General features: G+C 38.6%; 1 protein-coding gene across 1 annotated transcript; it reads right to left on the bottom strand.

The window, feature by feature from the left end:
• Positions 1 to 11,982: 11,982 nt before the first annotated feature.
• LOC149244578 (uncharacterized) lies at positions 11,983 to 23,010 on the bottom strand. The gene is made up of 7 exons (XM_089371593.1): positions 22,492 to 23,010; positions 21,397 to 22,381; positions 20,933 to 21,115; positions 20,543 to 20,833; positions 19,096 to 20,451; positions 12,534 to 12,629; positions 11,983 to 12,432 (listed from the first exon to the last, which is right to left on the bottom strand). The coding sequence occupies exons 1-7, from the start codon at positions 22,980 to 22,982 to the stop codon at positions 11,983 to 11,985; spliced, it is 3,852 nt and encodes a 1,283-aa protein (XP_089227719.1). The 5' UTR covers positions 22,983 to 23,010.
• Between the last annotated feature and the right edge of the window lie 280 nt (positions 23,011 to 23,290).

The raw sequence follows: 23,290 nt of genomic DNA on the forward strand, positions 1-23,290 counted from the left end.
GAAACCGTAAGAGCAGTGTTGTCCATAGCAGCACAAAACAAGTGGAAAGTTTACCAAATGGACGTGAAGTCAGCCTTCCTAAATGGAGTGTTAATGGAAGAGGTTTACATTGAACAACCTCTACGCTATGAAAAGAAAGGTCAAGAGCACAAAGTGTGCAGATTGAAGAAAGCTCTTTATGGGCTGAAGCAAGCACCAAGAGCGTGGTACAGTAGGATAGATTCCTATCTACTGGAAAATGGATTTGAAAAGTGTGAGGGAGAACCCACCCTCTACATCAAAGAAAAGGATAGTAAAATACTAATTGTTGTGTTATATGTTGATGATGTTATTTTCACAGGTAATGATGATTACCTTATTGAAAATTTCAAAACAGTCATGAAAGAAGAATTTGAAATGACTGACATGAGTCTGCTGAGATAATTCTTAGGAATAGAAGTAGAACAAAATGGAAATGGGATTTTTATCTCACAAGCGAAATATGTTAATGAAGTGTTGGAAAGATTTAATATGCAGGAGAGCAACGCAGCAATCACTCCCACAGTGATGGGATTAAAACTCAGCAAAGAGGACAACAATAAGGATTTTGATCCTAGTTTGTACAAGAGCATAGTTGGTAGCCTCATGTATTTGACTGCAACTAGGCTGGATATAATGCATGCTATTAGTTTGATTTCGAGATTCATGGAGAGACCAAAAAAAGCACATTGGGAGGCAGCAAAAAGGATTCTGAGGTATGTTAAAAGTACTAAAAGGTTTGGCATTTTATATACTGCTTCAGAATGTTCAGATTTAATTGGATACACTGATAGTGATTGGGCTGGAAGTGTAGATGATCGGAAAAGCACATCCGGTTATGTTTTTCACATGGGTTCAGGAGCCATTTCATGGGCTTCTAAAAAACAGCCTATTGTAGCGTTGTCTATAGCAGAGGCAGAATATGTGGCAACTACAGCAGCAGCGTGTCAAGCAATTTGGATGAGAATGATGTTAAGGAGTTTATGCCAAGAGCAAGCAAAAGGAACTGTGATTTTTTGTGACAATAGCTCAGCTATTGCATTATCCAAGAATTTTGTGTTTCATAAGAGAACAAAACACATTGACACAAAGTTTCATTACATCAGGGAATTGGTAAACAATGGAGAAATTGTTTTAGAACACTGCAGAACTCAGGAGCAGGTTGAAGATATTCTAACCAAACCATTGGGGAAGAAAAGTTTTGAGTTTTTGAGGAAATGTCTGGGTATGACTGATAACCCAGCAGTTGAAATTAAAGGGGAGTGTTGAAATATTACTTTCAACTACAGTGCCAAAACCGTCATGGGATTCCCCGCACCACTTTTACGGAATGGTGGTAATTCTCCAGGGGGTAGCGAACACACTCATCGGCCGACACGTACTCTGAGTGGTTTGTCAATACAATTTTTTCCCTAGAGCGTAAAGTTCAGTAAAAGAGGCCGTGCGATTTTGCCGACAACCGTCCGATTAATGCCAAGGCTCGATGTACAACCGCCAAATAACTGTATTCATCAATAACAGAGGAGTTGAAGTTCCAGCGGGACCGATAAACGTGAGGGCTGTGTTTGAAAAAAAAACAGTTTTGGTACACTCTTCCGGGCTATCCATACTAGTAAATGAATATGGATTCACTTTGAAAGCCCTGCATCATGGAGCTATTTATTACTTGATGTGAATTGGCATTTTCATTGATGACCAGCTTTATCAGTGAAGTAATTAATGAAAATTTATTACAGTTGTTGAATGTAGGTGAAGATTTTTATTTTTATTGTTTTTAATTCACAGGAGTCGGTTTCTACGGTACAAGTAAAATGTTATGTTATGTTTTTTTTGGTAGAAGCAATGTAATACACAGCAGCGCAAAAGTAAGAAGTAAAAAAAAAAGGAAAAATTACACACAGCAGTGTTAATTTTCAGGAGAGACAGAGTGAAGTTTTTTGGAACTGCCTCTGAAGCAGTCTTGTGGTAATCCCTTTGTTAGAGGAAGACCTTTTTGTAGCAGTTAGTTTTGTTAATGAATACAAGTTTTTTGTGTATATGAGGCTTTCCAAGGCCTCTACTGGTAGCGTTAAGAAATATCGTAAAACAAGAAGTATTGTAACAAGAAAAACTAAGAACATACCTTCTAGATATTATTTTCCACAAAAAATGGTTGCTTCGAAGAAGCCCAATTCATGGCGGCATGAACACCCGTGCTCACATCAACACCCTGTGGACAATTTTCATTATTATCCAGCATATCATCATCCAGTATAGCATAAGCAACTTGCTCGACCAATCCGACAATATAGTCATCTTCTTCATCTGTTTCGCTCAGCCCACTGGGGTGATTCTCTAGGGTAATGAACCTGAAAACCGACAGACGCTGAACCCCATTCGTAGTGTAGGAATACACCCTGGCTGCAAAATTGCATGCATAATAACCAATCAAAACTTCTAAAACTCCCAAGAAACCCTCCGGATGGATTTGCAGTTGCCCAATCGACAGCTAAAAGCACAATTCCACCGAAACTTTCGCCCCACTGCATGAGAGAAGGATTTAATTTGCTGGATCGTTCACAATACTTGATCCCTTCTCAAATGTTCCAAAGGTTACCACCACTGTACTTTGCATTCCGAGAGAGACACATGAGAGGGTCATATTTCATAGCGCTATGAAAGAGAGGTGTAGGGTTTAGTGAGTTAGTTAGGTAGTTAGATAATAGTTAGTTAAGTAGTTAGACAATGTCTAAAATATTTTAATCGTCTAACATTTGATCTGATGGTGCATAAGAATACACAATGGCAATTCAGAGAGTTGTTCTCAGAGAGGAACGCCTTACAGTGTAATTAAAATATGATATAAATGTGTAATGTTTAATATCTATACCGCTATGCAGTGTTTAATGTTACAATAAATTTTAATTAATATTAAATTAAACATGCTATATATCACCTATTAGAAATTGAGAGATGACCAGAGAGAGATTGCACAACACAACACAAATCACACTATGAGCTTATTCATCACAATAGTTACATATATATAGGATATAACGCACATCTAGATCATGACTCCAACCCATCACATAAGAATCATCAGTTTCTAGACTGATGCCTAGGGACTCACAATGACAACTACACATGACATGGAAGCATTACTTCCAACACCCTCCCTTAATGCTTACATGGAAAATAACCAAAACACATATAACAACAATATGATATATGTCTCACTGGTCTTCATCAACGCTCACATCCACTCTGGAATCTCGCAAACATCACTCTTTCTTCACCACCACGTCTTCGAGCTGTCACTTAACCTCCATTTAAAACATAATTGCCTCTGACCATTGTTGATGAACTTTGTACAATTGACGCTTCTCGACCTCCTGAAGAACAATCTCGATACTAAACCACCCTATGGATCAACTCTCATCTATCAAAATGCATCGAACTACACTTTTGATAGTTGTATAGGTGAGTTATCTGGGTACTAAGTGTATCCAATAGTCAATTATACCACTCGACATTTTTTACAAATACACTTACATACATATGAAGAAAACCTGTAACTAATGTTCTTAAAGCACCGAAGAATGACAAGACCCATTAACATATAACAGACTCAACATAACCAAGTCAATGATGTGTTCTCTCGGCACCGAAGAATGTTGAGAACCATCAACTTAAAAGATTATTTTCTGTTCATTAATTAGTCTTTTATATGATTACAATAAAATCATGCTAACTTTGCTTATCAAACTCTAAAAAAGACCCAAAACAATCCCTAAAACATTGACCCACTATAATAAACCCATACAAGACCATCATTGCCACAATAGAAAATTTTAATTCCACGCTTGAGAGCTGCATAATATCTGAGCATTGATTCCAATCAACATGGGACAAATACACACAAAAATCAACTCCTTGAAACAATACCACGCTTGGCTCCAGCTCCATGACATTGGCTTCAAAACTTCAACACACGCACAGGTTGAGTTCCAAGTCTCACCGTGCAGCGTGTCCTCGCAGCGGCATAAATTGTAGACTCCCCAGATCCAATCGTCTCATTCTCGGATCCCTCATTACTCTCCTCCATCTCACATTGAACACAACGTTTCTCCAAGCCTTTGACTTTTCTAATGAACACAATTTGAAGAAAATATGCCGATCTGGAGAGAGGCTAATGAAATGGCAGCTTTCATTCGACATGGAAACTCCTCTTCAGACCTGAGGTCGTGATGTTGATTTTCATTTCCAAGCGCAGACGTGGATCTTTATACAATACGCCAATCAAGGGTTAGCACTAATTCTTCCTATTGTTGAAATGTAATTTCAAATTGTCGTGCATTTATTGTAGAAAACCACCATGGATTTCCCCGCACCACCTTTCACGCAAAGTGGTATTTTCCGAAGGGGCTTCGATCACATCCAGCTGTCGACACGTGTCCACAGTACAGTTCCAAAACCACCATTTCCCCGGCCGGTAAAGTTCGATTAAAAGGGCCTCCCGGGGAATTAATGACAGCCGACCGATCAGATCAACGGTTGTGGTAGCAGTTTGAAAGTCCGTGCGATTTTGGTTGACCTTCCGTGTGACATTGCAGCCAGCCGTGATCTACGGACAAAAAAAAATTAATTCGCCATGCTGAAGTACCAACGTTCAGGAAATTTATTAATGCGAAGTAATTGCGTTTGGTAAATTTTGGTAAAGGCTTTAATTTTATTTTTTTTATACATGGCATGTAAAATCATATGTTTTTTTTGTTAATGTTTTTTTTATGTTGCTTGTTGACTTTGTATTGTAAGTGTATTGTGAACCACACAGCAACATGTGAGTAAAAAAAACCATTACACAGTGGTGTAACATTTTGTATGCAGAGGCAGATTGTTTCTTAATGTAATACGCAGCAGCATGATGCTTGTTTTGGGTGTTCATTGAAAAACGAAGTGTAATGCACAACAGTGCAAACGAATTGTAATTTTTTTTGTTGGGCATATGAAATGAAACTCGCAACAGACCATATGTAAGGGATTTCTTTTACAGCAGTAAATCCATGTAATTTTTTTTATTTACAGCAGTAAATGTAAAAGAAATTTTTACACATAGTAGTGTAAAATTTCTAAAAGAGGCAGAGATTTTTTTAAGTTCTTGATGAATCCCTCTGTTAAGAGGATGAAGTTTGTATCAGGCAGTTTATTAATGAATATAAAGTTTTTATGTGTGTGAAAAACTCTGAGCTTCTCCAGCAATCTATTTTAAGCTTCCCTGTGTTAAAGATCCTGTGTAAAAACACAGTATCATTCTCTGTTCAGTGTTTGTTTGAAATTACTAGAAATTTCCAACATGGTATCAGAGCTTGTCCAGGCTCTTTGAAGGTGTCAAAGAAGTTGAAGGAAGGTTTCTAGCTTCAGCAGCTTCTCCAGTAGAGTGAAGACTCAGTCAAAGAATCCAAGGTATTTCTCAAGACTAGTTTTTTGTTGAAGACAGTCAGTGATTTTTAAATACACAGTCAAGTTTTTTGAAGAGTGCAAGAATGGTTGGCTCCAGCACCAGCACTAGCATGGGTATCTTTAATACTCAGCTCCCACAGTTTAATGTGAAAAACTGTGACTATTGGGAAATAACCATGAGAGCCCTGTTTGCTTCTCAAGATTTATGGGAATTAGTTGAAGATGGTTTTGAAAAACCAGCAGATGAAAATGAGTTTAATAGGTTAACTCAGGCAGGGAAAGATCTATTGAAGAGCAATAAGAAGAAGGATTCCAAAGCCCTCGTATTTTTGTATCAAGCAGTGCATGAGAGTGTGTTTCCAAGGATAGCAGCAGCAAAAACATCCAAAGAAGCATGGCAAACTCTCAAGATAGCCTATCAAGGGATGGAGAAAGTGAAGATAGCAAAACTACAGTTGCTGAGGAGAGATTTTGAGAATCTATGTGTGAAGGAGTCAAATAATATTGACTCATTCTTCACACATATGATTGGTCTAGTCACACAGATAAGGTATCATGGAGAGATTCTTGAAGAAAGGAGGATTGTGGAGAAACTACTGAGGATCATACCCTCAAAGTTCGATGTGATTGTCACCACCATAGAAGAGACAAAGGATCTCACAAACTTCTCAGTTGATGAACTACATGCATCACTGATAACACATGAGAATAGGTTGAGTAGAAATGAAAACACATCTCTAGAGCATGCCTTCAAGACTCAGATGTCCTTTGGAAGAGGAAGAGGTCAAGGCAGAGGAAACAAGAGAGGAAGAGGCAGAAGCCAAAACAGAGGTGGAAGAAACAGTGTAGCGAACACTCAAGGAAAAGGCAGCAATCCAAATCAGAACCAAGGCCAAGGCAGCATCCAACAAAGTGGACAACATCATGCTCAAGGGCAAAGGTATGATAAATCCAATGTCCAATGTTATTATTGTAAAAAATATGGGCATTATGCCAATGAATGTAGGAAGAAGCAGCATGATATGAGTAATAGATCTAGTGCAAATTTCACTAGAGACAATATCAGCCAAGATAATTTGTTGTTAGCTTGTAATATGGCTGAAACAAAGAGTGATGATATATGGTTTCTAGACTCAGGTTGCAGCAACCATATGACAGGAAACATAGCCCTGTTTTCTAAGTTAGATCAGAGTGTAAAGTCACAAGTCACGCTTGGGACTGATAGTAAAGTTTCTGTTATGGGAAAAGGAGAAGTAAAAATATTTACAAAGAAAGGTGAAAAGAAAACCATAGCAGATGTCTATTATGTTCCTGGAATGAAATGTAACCTCTTGAGTATTGGACAGCTTGTTCAAAAAGGTTACAATGTTTTCTTTGTGAATGATGTATGCACCATCATGGATAGAGCACCCAGCAAACGATGTGTTGCTGAAGTGAAGATGACAAGGAACAGGATGTTCCCTCTCAGGATAAAAGCAGTTTTAAAAGATGGAGTAGAAATTGCAGCAGTTACACAAGAGGCTTTCCAAAGTGAACCAAAGGATGAAAATTGGTTGTGGCACTTGAGATTTGGACATCTCAACTTTGGAGGTCTTAACTTGTTGAACAGAAAAGGAATGGTAAGAGGACTACCATTGATAGAGAAACCAGATAGCTTTTGTGAAGGTTGTATATTGGGGAAACAACATAGAGAAAGTTTTCCATCATGGAAAAGCATAAGGGCAAAAACACCCTTAGAGATTGTCCACTCAGATTTATGTGGACCGATGCAAACTCCATCACTAGCACGCAGCCAATATATTTTAACATTCATTGATGATTTTACTAGAAAAACTTGGGTTTATTTCATGAAGAACAAAAGTGAAGTGTTTGAAAAATTTTGCAATTTCAAGGCACTTGTAGAAAACCAAAGTGGGCTACATATCAAAGTTCTAAGAACTGATAGAGGAGTTGAGTATATCTCCAAGGAATTTCTACGGTTTTGTAGAGAAAATGGAATTCATAAACAGTTTACCACAAGGTACACTCCGCAGCAAAATGGTGTTGCCGAAAGAAGAACAGGACAATCATGGATATGGCAAGGAGCATGTTGAAGGCAAAGCATTTGCCAAATGATTATTGCGCTGAAGCTGTACACTGTGCAGCGTATATTTTGAATAGATGCCCTACAAAAGCAGTCATGAACAGAGTGCCGGAAGAAGCATGGAGTGGGACAAAGCAAGGAGTCACCCACATGAAAGTTTTTGGATGTGTGGCCTATGCACACATTCCAGATCAGCTAAGGAAGAAGTTGGACAACAAAGGGGAGAAATGTATTTTCATTGGATACAGTGAGGAATCCAAAGCTTACAGGTTGTATAACCCATCCACCAAGAAGTTTTTTGTGAGCAGAGATGTTCAGTTCATTGATGAGGAAGCTTGGGATGGGAGCATAGAGAAAATAGTGAATGTTAAAAACTGTTTGTCTCATGATGAAGATAATGAGGAGATGGCTGAAATACATCCCCAAACAGCAGCGCCAACACAAGGACAGCAAGGGACACCCTTGAGGAGAAATGAAAGTGCTTCTCCAAACACACCACAAGGAGGAAATTCAAGTGCATCTTCAAGCACTTGTACACCAAATGAAAGAGGTAAGAAATTCAGAAATTTAAATGATATTTATGAACAAGAGGCAGCAAATGAAGGTATGAATTCTTTGTTTGCATTATATTGTCATGTTGATGACCCTATTCATTTCGAAGATGCAATTAAGGATAGGAAAAGGATAGAAGCTATGGATGAGGAGATCACTCCTCAGGACAAGGGCTACTTTGTTTTAAACGATGTGTTCAGGTATTTGGACGAGCCTCCACAGCCAGAGACAACTAACATATTTATTAATGGCATCCCAAAACAGACTTCCAAGGTTCCTGCTCCTAAGCCAGCTGCTGATCCAGCACCTTCACCAGAACATGTAGTTGATCAACCGGTTGCTGAATTGAACGAAGAACCCCAGGTTGAAGAAGTATATGTGCAGTCAGACCATGGAGAAGGACCAGTGGCAGTAGAGGAAGCTCCAAATGAGCAGGTTGGAGACATTTTGACCAAACCATTGGACCAGAAAAGTTTTGAATTTTTGAGGAAATGTCTGGGTATGACTGATAACCCAGCAGTTGAAATTAAAGGGGAGTGTTGAAATGTAATTTCGAACTGCCGCGCATTTATTGCAGAAAACCACCATGGATTTCCCCGCACCACCTTTCACGCAAAGTGGTATTTTCTGAAGGGGCTCCGATCACATCCAGCTGCCGACGCGTGTCCACAGTACGGTTCCAAAACCACCATTTCCCCGGCCGGTAAAGTTCGATTAAAAGGGCCTCCCGGGGAATTAATGACAGCAAACCGATTAGATCAACGGTTGTGGTAGCAGTTTGAAAGTCCGTGCGATTTTGGTTGACCTTCCGTGTGACATTGCAGCCAGCCGCAATCTACGGACAAAACAAAATTAACTCGCCATGCTGAAGTACCAACGTTCAGGAAATTTATTAATGCGAAGTAATTGCGTTTGGTAAATTTTGGTAAAGGCTTTAATTTTATTTTTTTTATACACCGCATGTAAAATCATATGTTTTTTTTGTTAATGTTTTTTTTATGTTGCTTGTTGACTTTGTAGTGTAAGTGTATTGTAAAAACCATTACACAGCAGCGTGTGAGTAAAAAAACCATTACACAGCAGTGTAACATTTTGTATGCAGAGTCTTAATGTAATACGAAGCAGCATGATGCTTGTTTTGGGTGTTCGTTGAAAAACGAAGTGTAACGCACAGTAGTGCGAATGAATTGTAATTTTTTTTGTTGGGCATATGAAATGAAACTCGCAGCAGAGCATATGTAAGGGATTTCTTGTACAGCAGTAAATGTAAAAGAAATTTTTACACACAGTAGTGTAAAATTTCTAAAAGAGAGTAATTTTTTTAAAATCGTGGTGAATCCCTTTGTTAAGAGGATGAAGTTTGTATCAGGCAGTTTATTAATGAATATAAAGTTTTTATGTGTGTGAAAAACTCTGAACTTCTCCAGCAATCTATTTTAAGCTTTCCTGTGTAAAAATAGAGTATCATTCGCTGTTAATTTTTTGTTTGAAATTACCAGAAATTTCCCACACCTATCGGGGTTGGCATCTAACATGATTACCCTGTCGGCACTCCAATAGCTATGCGATGGACTGTGGCCCCCACAACTTGGAACTTATGTGTGATGACGCTCAGACACCTGCGTGAGGGTTTATTGCCTTGGAATATCCAGCACAGCCTTGTATAGCTTCTCGGCCTTCCCAATCCCCTGTGTCAAACAGACACCTGCGTCCTTGGGTAGAATTGAAGAGCATTTACAATAGTGGAATACGTCGGACACCTTTGCTTCTACAACAACGATTCGATCTCGCAACCTTTTGGTTCGTTGCATATTTGACTATTCAATGACATAACATTGCCTTCTCTCCTGCGCAGACCATTGATATGATGGGACGCCACTGCAACGTGTCATCAACTCATACGACGCACCAGTTCAATTTAAAAAAAACAAGTCGTTGTTTTCTCCATATCCAGAGAGGAGCCTCCTTACCTTTTTTGTGTCGGTTATTATATGCCAATAGCTCATGACAAAACTGGGTCGTTTCTTCACAGTGGATTTGTTTCACCTCCAGAATGTCGGCTGAGATCTGCAGAGCACTCGTTGTTTATCGCATACAAGTCTATAAAAAAAGACAGATCTACGCAGCTGCTCTTCAAAATCCGTTATGCACCAGCACTCAGCCATACGCATTATCCCTTGCAGATCCAAGCTATACACGCAGACACACTACCCTTTAACGACTTAGATCAACACACAAAAATAAAATTTAATACCATAAAATAATTCTTCACCAAGTTCAAGGCTTTGCTCCTTCGAGTCCAGACATGTGGGATTGATATGAAAGAGGAACAACTAATCTTTCGTGTTCTATTTTTGTGTCTTCTTTCGATACTACTAAACTATCAATGTCTTCTTTCTATATTACTAAACTATCAATGGGATCAAGGCAAGCTTATCAATGTGGAGGCTCTCAAACATTTCAAGACCCATGCACTTATAATAAAAGGAAGCATTATATGCTCTTCCTAGTTAGATGGGTGGATAACATTCAAAGTTTTGTGGTGGTTGTTATCTAAATTAATTTATGAATATTGTATATACAAATAAATAAATACACATGTTTGCAATACATACAATTAAATGACGAATGATTATTTTATTTCTTTATTTTAGATAAAATAAAAACTTCGTTACAAAGTTTCAAATACAATTAAATGACGAATGATCATTTTATTTATTTATTTTAGATAAAATAAAAACTTTGTTACAAAGTTTCAAATGTAACCTTTAGAAGACCTCACACTTCCAAAATTATTAATAAAGAAAATTAAAAAATATTAACAAAAACCATTTTAAACTTTTGGTTTATAAAATTTGAAATTAAATCTCAAACTAAAAAATTAATATTTTAACTTTTAAATAAATTTATATCAAAATTTTCAAAATTAAATATTTTGAAAACATTTCCACCCACAATATTAAGCGAAATGAATTTATTTATAATTAAAATAAAACATTTTTATCAACAATATGTAATATAATTCTTTCATAAGGGTTTAAAAAATAATAATAATTTATACAGCAATTAAATTAGTTAATATTTTGAAAACATTTCCACCCACAATATTCAACGCAATGAATTTATTTATAATTAAAATAATTTTTTTTTATCAACAATACCCAATGTAATTCTTTCATAAAGGTTTAAAAAATAATAATAATTTATAAAGTAATTAAATTAGTTTGGTGATGTCAAGAAGTGTAATATTTGAATAAAAAAATTTAATATAATTTGTTTTAAAAAAGTTTAAATATAGTGATTATTTTTTTTAAATAGTAGGAAAATGTGTCATATCTTAATTGTCAAATTAGTAATAGACATTTATCACTTGATGTTATCTGTAAATACAAACTGACTCATCACTGTTATTCAAGGAAAATAAACCACCTAAGATTACATGTTAATGGTTTCCACTTAAAATTATATGTTAATGGTTTCTACCTAAAATTACCTTTTAATAATCCATAAAAAGACAAACCCTCTAAATCTTAGATCATTAACTTATTTCCTTAAATCCAAAAAAATATAAACTAAAAACCAACTCTTAACCCAATAACAACTCTTCCCAATAAATACAATTTTATAACATAATATAATATAATAGCCAATCTTTTAAAAAAAACGACAGAGGATAATACAATACCATTACAATTAATTGAGGTGACAAAAAAACAAACCTACTCAATATAAAAAGTTCATTTAAAAAAGCACAAAATTAAAATATATTTACAAATCCTTCTCAATGAATCAAGTTTTCCTTCCTGACCCGTTAATATTTTGAAAACATTTCAATCAGCAATATTTATCACCTGTGATCCCTATCAGTACCCAAACGGAAGGTTGTTCTTTTATGACAATGCCATTATGATTTCTCTGCAAACTTGTGAAACCTTTGTGTCCTTATCGACCATCATAATACATCCCCTTCCCACATAGTCGCAGTTTGAGCGACGAGATACACAGATGTTGTTATACCCTTTGTCATCAATGAACACATTAGACTCTTCTGTCCACATTAATATATGAAAGTATAATTTACCATCGCCGCTGTATGGGGGGTAATCAACTACCATTTTGAATTCATCAACTGACACACCATCATCACTCGCTTCAAATCTTACAAAGTAAGTATCGTAGTGCCGGTGGGAAGGGCGAAGGGTGAAAAAGCACATCAACATAGCACCGTACGACTGGAATTCTTCCATCTTCGCATTAAACTCGGATGAATGTCCACCATAGACAACATCCACCACTTTGACGTTGAACTTCCCTGCAATGGAATGTATTTTTGGCATGACCTGCACAAATTTCAGAAGTTCATTTCAATTGATAAATAATACAATTCAATGTATCGATTTATTGCTTGAAAGATTAACTCTGCTCTCGGAAAATTAAACACCTCATTAACTCGTGGGTACAGACGACTGAAAGCTGATGAGTACCCCACTGTTCCACTCAAGAAGGCCGTTGATAGATTTTCATGAGAAGTCAGTGCCTGCACACATTTCCCAAATTCGTTTAGCATAACTATATTGTAGTCTCGTTAAACTGGCCACGACAGTAAATAAATAAGAAAAATAAGATTACACATCCACCGATAAGCGGAACACGCCTAACCATGAATTAAACGCTGTGTAATACTGTAGGGTATTTTTGATGGGGAAAATACCAAAAACCAAATAAACAAACACACAGAGACAATGCTCTGTTTCTTTTGCTCCAAGATCTTTTGTGCACACAGAAGACTTAAAAGAAATTTCACTGAGAGACAGAGTATTTCACCACCATTAAAGCATTCTATTCATTAAAACCTGATGCAAAGATTTACCACTGTAAAATCCCTTTTTATATTCACTGGTGTGAAAAACAACTTACTGCTGTAATAAAAAGATTTACATAAGTTTACTGCTGTGAAAAGAAATTTACACAGAGTTACAAAAATCGCTCCACCATTTCCTTTCTGCACTGCTGTGCAAAACCACACATGGTTTTTGCTATTCCAAAAATTACATCACCTTGTTCTTCTCATTTTACACACTGCTGTGTGATTTTCTTTTACTACTCCATCATTCTTTTTCACTGCTCTGAAGAATAATTTTTGTTCCTCCCGTGTGCAATACATAACATTTTTTTTAAAAGTCAAAACAAAAAACATTAAACTTATTACATATGATTTCCTATTTAATACATGCCGTATATAAATATATATAAAAACATATATTATAACATGCCCATGCTCATATTAAAAGAGCCTCACCAAAATCTTGTACCAATCATTAAATTCTTTTACCTACGGCGGTCAACCATAAACCTTTTACTCCACGCAAAACATTGAATTGATGTGGGTTCGTATGCAGCTCCAGGTGATCAACGGCGGAGAACACGGGAGCAAATCCAACGGTGGAGAACAATATCGGAAGACCAACAAGTGCTGAAAGTTAACCTCCGAGATTCTTACGTTGCGTTACGTCAGGGGTCAACCACGCGTCAGCTCCATATTTTCTCGGAGCTCCTTCCCGGATTATTCCTTCGTCGGCAAATAGCTCCGAGAAAATCCGGTGAACGGTTTCTGGCTTGGTTCACGGTTTTTCTTGGTCTGCGTTGAAATTAGATTTCAACACTCCCCTTTAATTTCAACAGCTGGGCATTCAGTCATACCCAGACACTTTCTCAAAAATTCAAAGCTCTTCTGATCCAGCGGCTTTGTCAAGATGTCCGCAACCTGTTCTTGAGTCCTGCAATGTTCCAAGACAATTTCTCCATTGTTCACCAATTCTCTGATGTAGTGAAACCTTGTATCAATGTGTTTCGTTCTCTTATGAAACACTGAATTCTTTGACAAAGCAATAGCTGAGCTATTGTCACAAAAAATCATTGTCGCTTTTGCCTGCTCTTGGCCTAAGCTTCTCAACATTCTTCTCATCCACACTGCTTGACATGCTGCTGCTGTAGCTGCCACATATTCAGCCTCTGCTGTAGACAATGCTACAATGGACTGCTTCTTAGAAGCCCATGAAATGACTCCTGAACCCATATGAAAAACATAACCGGAAGTGCTCTTCCGATCATCTACACTTCCAGCCCAATCGCTATCTGTGTATCCAACCAAATCTGAATGTTCTGAGGCATGATATAAAATTCCAAACATTTTGGTACCTTTGACATACCTCAAAATTCTCTTTGCTGCCTGCCAATGTGCCTCCTTTGGCCTCTCCATGAACCTGGAAATTAAACTAACAGCATACATTAAATCAGGCCTAGTAGCTGTTAAATACATAAGGCTGCCTACAATACTCTTGTACAAACTAGGATTAAAATCCTTGCTGCTGTCCTCTCTGCTGAGCTTTAATCCCATTACTGTGGGAGTGATGGCTGCCTTGCACTCTTGCATGTTAAATCTGCCCAAAACTTGATTTACATATCTTGCTTGAGATATAAAAATTCCTTTTTCATTTTGATCTACTTCTATGCCTAAGAAGTATCTCAAGAAACCCATGTCAGTCATTTCAAATTCATCCTTCATGACTGATTTAAAATTCTTAATGAGCTGATCATCATTACCTGTGAAAATAACATCATCAACATATAAGACCACAATCAAAATCTTACCATCCTTTTCTTTGATGTAGACTGTGGGTTCTCCTTCACATTTGTCAAATTCATTATCCAATAGATATGAATCTATCCTGCTGTACCATGCTCTTGGCGCTTGCTTCAGCCCATAAAGAGCTTTCTTCAATTTGCACACTTTGTGCTCTTCACCTTTCTTCTCATATCCGAGAGGCTGTTCCACATAAACCTCTTCCATTAACACTCCATTTAGGAATGCTGATTTCACGTCCATTTGGTAGACTTTCCATTTGTTTTGTGCTGCCATGGACAACACTGCTCTCACGGTTTCCATTCTTGCAACCGGGGCGAAAGTCTCCTCATAATCTCTCCCATACTGCTGCTTGTAGCCTTTGACAACCAGCCTTGCCTTGTGCCTTTCTATCTTGCCTTCAGCATTGCTCTTGGTCTTATAGACCCATTTCACACCAATGACTTCTTTGCCTTTTGGTAACTCAACCAAATCCCATGTTTTGTTTCTCTCTATGGCATTCATCTCCTCATCCATAGCTTCTATCCATTTCTTATCTTTAATAGCTTCTTCAAAATGAATAGGATCATCAACATGACAATACAAGGCAAATAAGGGATTCATTCCTTCTTCATAAATTTCACTTAGATTTCTAAACTTCTTACCTCGTTCACTTGGTGTGCAAGTGCTTGAAGATGCACTTGAATTTCCTCCTTGTGGTGTGCTTGGAGAAGCACTCTCATTGATCCTCAATGGTGTACCTTGCTGTCCTTGTGTTGGCGCTGTTGTTTGGGGATTCATTTCAGCCACCTCCTCTTCATCTTCATCATGAGACAAACAGTTCTTGACATTGACTGTTTTCTCTATGCTTCCATCCCAAGCTTCCTCTTCTATGAATTGAACATCCCTGCTGACAAAGAACTTCTTGGTAGATGGAATGTACAGCCTGTAGGCTTTGGATTCATCACTGTATCCAATGAAGATGCATTTCTCCCCTTTGCTGTCCAACTTCCTCCTTAGCTGATCTGGAATGTGTGCATAGGCCACACACCCAAAAACTCTCATGTGGGTGACTCCTTGCTTTCTCCCACTCCATGCCTCTTCTGGCACTTTGTTCATGACTGCTTTTGTAGGACACCTGTTCAATATATAAACTGCACAATGTACAGCTTCAGCCCAATACTCATTTGGCAAATGCTTTGCCTTCAACATGCTCCTTGCCATCTCCATGATGGTTCTGTTCTTCCTTTCAGCAACTCCATTTTGCTGTGGAGTGTACCTTGCTGTAAACTGTTTATGTATTCCATTTTCTCTACAAAATCTTAGGAATTCCTTGGAGATATATTCACCTCCTCTATCAGTTCTCAAAACTTTAATGTGCAGCCCGCTTTGGTTTTCAACAAATGCTTTGAAGTTTTGGAATTTCTCAAAGACTTCACTTTTGTTCTTGAGGAAATATATCCAAGTCTTTCTTGTAAAATCATCAATGAATGTCAAGAAATATAGGCTGCCTGCTAATGATGGAGCTTGCATTGGTCCACACAAATCTGAGTGGATAATCTCTAAGGGTGTCTTTGCCCTTATACTCTTCCCTGATGGAAAACTTTCTCTATGTTGTTTTCCCAAAATGCAGCCTTCACATAGGCTGTCCGGTTTCTCTATCAATGGTAATCCTCTTACCATTCCTTTCCTACTCAACAAGTTTAGACCTCCAAAATTGAGATGACCAAATCTCAAGTGCCACAACCAATTTTTATCCTTTGGCACGCTTTGGAAGGCCTCTTGGGTGACTGCTGCCATTTCCCTTTTGTTCTTCATGTCTGCCCTGATCCGGAGAGGGAACATCCTGTTCCTTGTCATCTTCACTTCAGCAATGCATCTTTTGCTGGGTGGTATATCCATGATGGTGCACACATCATTTTTAAAGAAAACATTGTACCCCTTATGGACAAGCTGTCCAATACTCAAGAGATTACATCTCATTCCGGGGACATAGTATACATCTGCTATGGTTTTCCTTTCTCCTTGCTTTGAAAGTATTTTTATTTCTCCTTTTCCCATAACAGACACTTTACTATCAGTTCCTAGTGTGACCTCTGATTTCACATTTTTATCTAGGGCAGAAAAGAAGGCAATGTTTCCGGTCATATGGTTGCTGCAACCTGAGTCTAAAAACCATATGTCCTCACTATGTGTTTCAGCCATGTTACAAGCTAACAGAACATTGTCTTGACTGTTGTTTTCTCTTGTAACATTTGCATTTTGTCTGCTGTTCATATCATGTTGTTTCTTTCTGCAATCACTAGCATAATGTCCATACTTTTTGCAATAATAGCATTGAACATTAGATTTATCATACCTTTGTCCTTGAGCATGATGTTGATCTCTTTGTTGGCTGCTGCCTTGGCCTTGGTTCTGATTTGGATTGCTGCCTCTTCCTTGTGCATTTGATGGGTTGTTCCTTCCACCTCTATTCTGGCTTCTGTCTCTTCCTCTTTTGTTTCCTCTGCCTTGACCTCTGCCTCTTCCAAAGGACATCTGGGTCTTGAAGGCTTGCTCAAGAGATGAGTTTTCATTCCTACTCAACCTCTGCTCATGTGTTATCAGTGATGCATGCAGCTCATCAACTGAATAGCTTGAGAGATCCTTTGTCTCTTCAATGGTGGTGACTATGGCATCAAACCTTGAGGGCAAGACCCTCAATATTTTCTCCACAATTCTTCTATCTTCAATGGTTTCTCCATGAGTTCTCATTTGTGTGATTACACCAATCACATGAGTGAAGAATGAGTCAATGTTATCTGACTCCTTCATGCACAGATTCTCAAAGTCCTTTCTCAGCAATTGTAGTTTTGCTGTCTTCACTCTCTCCATGCCTTGATAGGCTGTCTTGAGGGTTTGCCATGCTTCATTGGCTGTCTTAGCTGCTGCTAACCTTGGAAACATACTCTGGTCTACTGCTAGATACAACAACACACGGGCTTTTGAATCTTTCTTCCTATTGTTCTTCAGCAGATCCTTCTCTCCTTGAGTTAATGCATTGAACTCAGTTTCATCTGCTGGTTCTTCAAAGCCTTCTTCAACTATTTCCCATAAATCTTGGGAAGCAAGCAGAGCTGTCATAGTTATTGACCAGTAGTCATAGTTCTTCCCATTAAACTGTGGGAGCTGGGTGTTAAACAAACCCATACCAGTGCTTGTGCTGGCCATTCCTTGACTGTGTATTTAAAACACTGACTGTCTCTTCAATAACAAACAAGATAGCTATGAAGAATATCTGAATCCTTTGTTGTCTGAGTCTTCTGTCTGCCTGAGAAGTTTTGCTGCAGCAACAACCTTCTCCCTTCAGCTTCTTTGTCTCCTTCAAAGAGCCTAAGCCTGCTCCGATACCACTGTAGGGTATTTTTGATGGGGAAAATACCAAAAACCAAATAAACAAACACACAGAGACAATGCTCTGTTTCTTTTGCTCCAAGATCTTTTGTGCACACAGAAGACTTAAAAGAAATTTCACTGAGAGACAGAGTATTTCACCACCATTAAAGCATTCTATTCATTAAAACCTGATGCAAAGATTTACCACTGTAAAATCCCTTTTTATATTCACTGGTGTGAAAAACAACTTACTGCTGTAATAAAAAGATTTACATAAGTTTACTGCTGTGAAAAGAAATTTACACAGAGTTACAAAAATCGCTCCACCATTTCCTTTCTGCACTGCTGTGCAAAACCACACATGGTTTTTGCTATTCCAAAAATTACATCACCTGGTTCTTCTCATTTTACACACTGCTGTGTGATTTTCTTTTACTGCTCCATCATTCTTTTTCACTGCTGTGAAGAATAATTTTTGTTCCTCCCGTGTGCAATACATAACATTTTTTTTAAAAGTCAAAACAAAAAACATTAAACTTATTACATACGATTTCCTATTTAATACATGCCGTATATAAATATATATAAAAACATATATTATAACATGCCCATGCTCATATTAAAAGAGCCTCACCAAAATCTTGTACCAATCATTAAATTCTTTTACCTACGGCGGTCAACCATAAACCTTTTACTCCACGCAAAACATTGAATTGATGTGGGTTCGTATGCAGCTCCAGGTGATCAACGGCGGAGAACACGGGAGCAAATCCAACGGTGGAGAACAATATCGGAAGACCAACAAGTGCTGAAAGTTAACCTCCGAGATTCTTACGTTGCGTTACGTCAGGGGTCAACCACGCGTCAGCTCCATATTTTCTCGGAGCTCCTTCCCGGATTATTCCTTCGTCGGCAAATAGCTCCGAGAAAATCCGGTGAACGGTTTCTGGCTTGGTTCACGGTTTTTCTTGGTCTGCGTTGAAATTAGATTTCAACAAATACTAACCAAAAAATTACAAACATCATTCCAGATAGCACGAGTGTATGTTGAAATGCGGAGACATTTCAACCGATCCCGTTGACTCAGTCCCTGTATGCTCTTCAGCGCCCAACATGTCTTCGCTTGAATCTCTTCCAACGATGTCAGACCTTCAACATTCAAAGTTTCCAACACAGAACATTCATTTTCGTTTAGGACTTTGAGGCATACCAGATTTGAAAGGCTTCTTCTTGTCTTCAATTGTGAGCATCCTTGCAGGTTTAATCTTACTAATGTCGATGGCAAGTTTTGAATCTCCTTTAGCACCCAATTTCGTGAAAGATCAAGAGTTTCAAGGCTGGGTAAAACATCTCCGGGAATATGTATCTTGGTTATGGACGTGCCACTCAAAGTGAAATCTCTTAAAACAGTGCCAACCTGCTTGGCCCCCTTTTTAAAACTAAATTTAGTGATTGGACAATCCCTTATAACCAAAACTTCCATATTCGGCCCTGCAATTTCCTTCCATAAAATAAGCTCTTGACCTCTGAAACCTATCAAAACTAACTCTTTCAACTCTTTTAATCGCCTCAAATCACCCACAGGCTGCCGTAGCTCTGTACTCAGGTCGTCCAGAGAATGCCGGAGCTTTGTCCCCAGTAAATGCTTTTCTTCCATTTGTGGAGAATAAGCACCTCCAACAAGTTTAAAATTCCGATGCCCTATTCTTAGATTTTGTAACTTTTCCGGTAGTTTCAAATTCATGGGCCATTTTAAATCAGTAGATAGTAAATTCAGGTATCTTAAAGACTTTTGATTTTCGATTCCCGCCGGCAAATATTTCAACTTGTGACAACCTTCGAAATCTACATACTCAAGTGATGACATATTTCCCGAGAAGTCTATGGGGATGGAGAGATTTTCACAGTTTCGCAAAGCGAGAAATTGGAGATGCATCAATTCAGAGAAGGAATAGGGCAGTTGGGTTAGATTATTGCAGCCGGATAGATCTAAATGTTTGAGGCTTTTGAGTTCCCCAAACCCAATGGGGAGCGATTGTAGAAATGTGATATTCTTCAACACAATCTTGCTCGGATATTTTATGCTGGTTCCCATCCATTCCAGAAAGCGGAAAAAATAAGATGCCGTCAAGCCTTCCCTACTGCGATTTGAGACCATCGCAGAATCGTTAAGATCAAGGCTGCTGCTAGAGGTACTCGCCCCTGACTTAACCCGATTGTTCCTTCGGGCCATCTGATGAGCACGTCCCCGACTTAACCGTTGACTACGATGCGTGCCCGTCAGATGGGCAGAAGGGTTAAAGATGGGCCTTGGATGTGTGTCTGTCACATCAATATTCAACACACTCAAGTTCCGAGGAGGCTGCAAATGTTAATGCACATAATGTGTTTAATACAATGTGGGACGAATTTCACTATACTCAAAATACTCAGCAAACTATGGATGTACTTACCATATTAAATCTTTGGAAGAACTGCTCGAGGTCCCCATGTCCCTCAAGTTCCAAAACTCTCAAGTTTCTCAGTGAAACGGTATCAGGAAAATAGATGGAGCTGAAACTGCGCAATCGAAGCCACACCAAATCTCCCGACATATCCCACATACCAAAAAGTGTCGACAAATCTATGGGAACCTCAACTACAAAGAGGCGTACACCCACACCTTTAATGTAATTCGTGCAATCTGGCAGATGCTCACCTTTTGGTGTCGTAATCCCTCGTATCAAACAGGAATCGGCTCCGCCCTAACAAACGCATTTCAGGGAGATCAATTAAACGCCTGTTTGTAATGGATCGTTTCATAAAAATAAGAGAAAAACTGGGGATAAAATATGCTTGCTTACTTGTAACTTCAACATCAATTCCTCTACATCTTTCGAGCAGCCGAGCCGTAGTGTGTTACGCGTTGGGAGCACACCAAACTCTTCCCTGGCGATATGTCTGGCCAACTGCCTGATATTCTCATGCATTGTAATTTTCTTCGTCTTTGGTAGGTGGACATAATCAGAGATACAGTCTGGATAGGCCTGGCAAGATTGAATCCATCAATCTCAATTGAAGGAAAAAATAAATAGAAAAATAAAGAAAGATTCAATGACTGAAGGAAAAAATAAATAGAAAAATAAAGAAAGATTGAATGATTGAAGGAAAAAATAAATAGAAAAATAAAGAAAGAATGAAAAAAAATAGAAAAATAAAAGAAAAAAAATCAATCCAACGAAGAAAAAAAGAAGTTAATAAGATCCCACTGGAATAAGTTTTTGGCGAAAAGAAATATAAAAATAAAAAATACAGAGATAATTCTTACCAATTTCGGTCTTTCATCATCTTGTACCTCATCATAAAACTCGACTAGGCATTTTTGACGGAGATTTTCAAGCCAATCACAGACGTCTGTGTAACCTAGGCCCTCAAATACTCGAACTGCGACTTCTTTTTCCTCTCCCACCAAGAAACAACCGATGTCCAAAAATATCTCCTTCTCTTCACTATTCAGAGCCTCGTAACTCACTTTTAAAGTGTCCACTATATCCTCTGGCAGTCTTCTTGATAACCTTTCCAACTGCCGTTTCCAATACTTTTCATCATGGCGGCCAAGGAACAGCCCGCCCAAAACTTGTAAGGATAATGGCAACCCACCACAAATTTTCAAAACCTCCGCAACCAAACATTCGAATCCTTCATATGGTTCGGATTGATCGAACGCGTGCCAGCAGAAAAGCTCCTGAGCCTGCTTTGTCTGCAATGGCTTTAGATTATACACTACAGTTTTTGGAGAGGAGCGTTTGAGTAAATCTTGATCACGAGAAGTGATCAAAATCAAACTACGCGATCCCACAACATCAGTGACTAGTAGAATACTTATTTGCTCGATATGATCCACGTCATCCAAAACAATCAGAACTTGGAGTCCTCGGAGACGATCGCGAAAAATACCTTTCCCATGTCTGGTATCTTCAACATAGAGATCACAACCCAGCAGATCCCGAAGGAGCTTCCGCTGCAAAGATGATAAATCCTTTTTCCTGACGTCGGACAAAAAACAAAACCTAGTAAAAGCCGAACGTTTCAGGTTGTAGAGATATGTGACCAGAGTTGACTTGCCTACTCCGGCCATTCCTGCAATCCCCACAATAAATGTGCCATTTAACTCCCTCTGTTTCTTAATCTCATCATCTATTTCCCTCACAGCTGGATCGAGTCCAACTAGGTATTTACCCACTTCCAATGGTTCCCAATTTACCCCTTGTAACACAGCTTTGACAATCTCCTCCAAAACCTCTCCATGGTCACTGCAAAGCAACAAACACGTACATGCAGTCATAATGATCAGAATTACTGGAAGGAAGGAAGAAACGGCTTAGAGAAATCAAAGATTCGTAATAAAGCTGAACGTATTCACCTTTCATTAGTTTTGAAGAGAAGGCCAGAAATCTCTGAGGCTTTGTTGAGGGCCGCCTTCCATTTCTTGATGTCTTCCATGCCGACTCTGCCTTTCAGTTGGTGTTCTTCAAAGGTTTTCCTATAACATCCCCTCTCGCTGTCAATGTAACGAAGGTCTGTGGGCTCAACGTCATAAAACACAGGAATGATCTTCCTGTTGCATCTCAAGATCCAACACAATTCATCCAAACACCAACGCGATTCAGCATAGCGCTTGCTGAAAATGGCAATATGTACTGACGCACTCTCAATGGCTCCGAGAATTGCAGGGGAGAGAGCATCTCCGGTGTGGAGTTCCTTTTGATCGAGAAAGACGCGGAACCCATAAGATTTGAGGCGATAGTAGATGAGGCTGGCCAAAGTCTTCTTGACATCAGGACCCCTGTGACTTATAAAAACGTGGTATGTTGCTGATGATACTGGCGCTCGCTCTGTGGCAACCGACTCCATTGGATTTTGCAGATGGGATAGTAGGCTATCAGATTGAAAGGAAGATTGAGGTATTTTTGAGATAAACGAAAGACGCGGCAAGGAGAGGAGATAAATTCATAGTGATGTCCAGAATCTAATCAAGGTATAAGTAAGGACAAGCTTTTCCCAAATTAACTTGGTGGTGCTCCTAAAACAGCTTGTGCTCCTAAAACAGCTTTACAGAACTGCTCTCCCAGTACGCACCTTTGTCACCGACAGTCACCACTGCTTTGTCATTCACTTTACCGATCTATCTTTGAAAAACATGGCGATTTATCCCTGCAGAC

This window comes from Pinus tabuliformis, chromosome 8 (genome assembly GCF_031772625.1).
Source record: "Pinus tabuliformis cultivar Carrire ecotype Pingquan chromosome 8, CPIR1, whole genome shotgun sequence".
Taxonomy (NCBI): Eukaryota; Viridiplantae; Streptophyta; class Pinopsida; order Pinales; family Pinaceae; genus Pinus; species Pinus tabuliformis.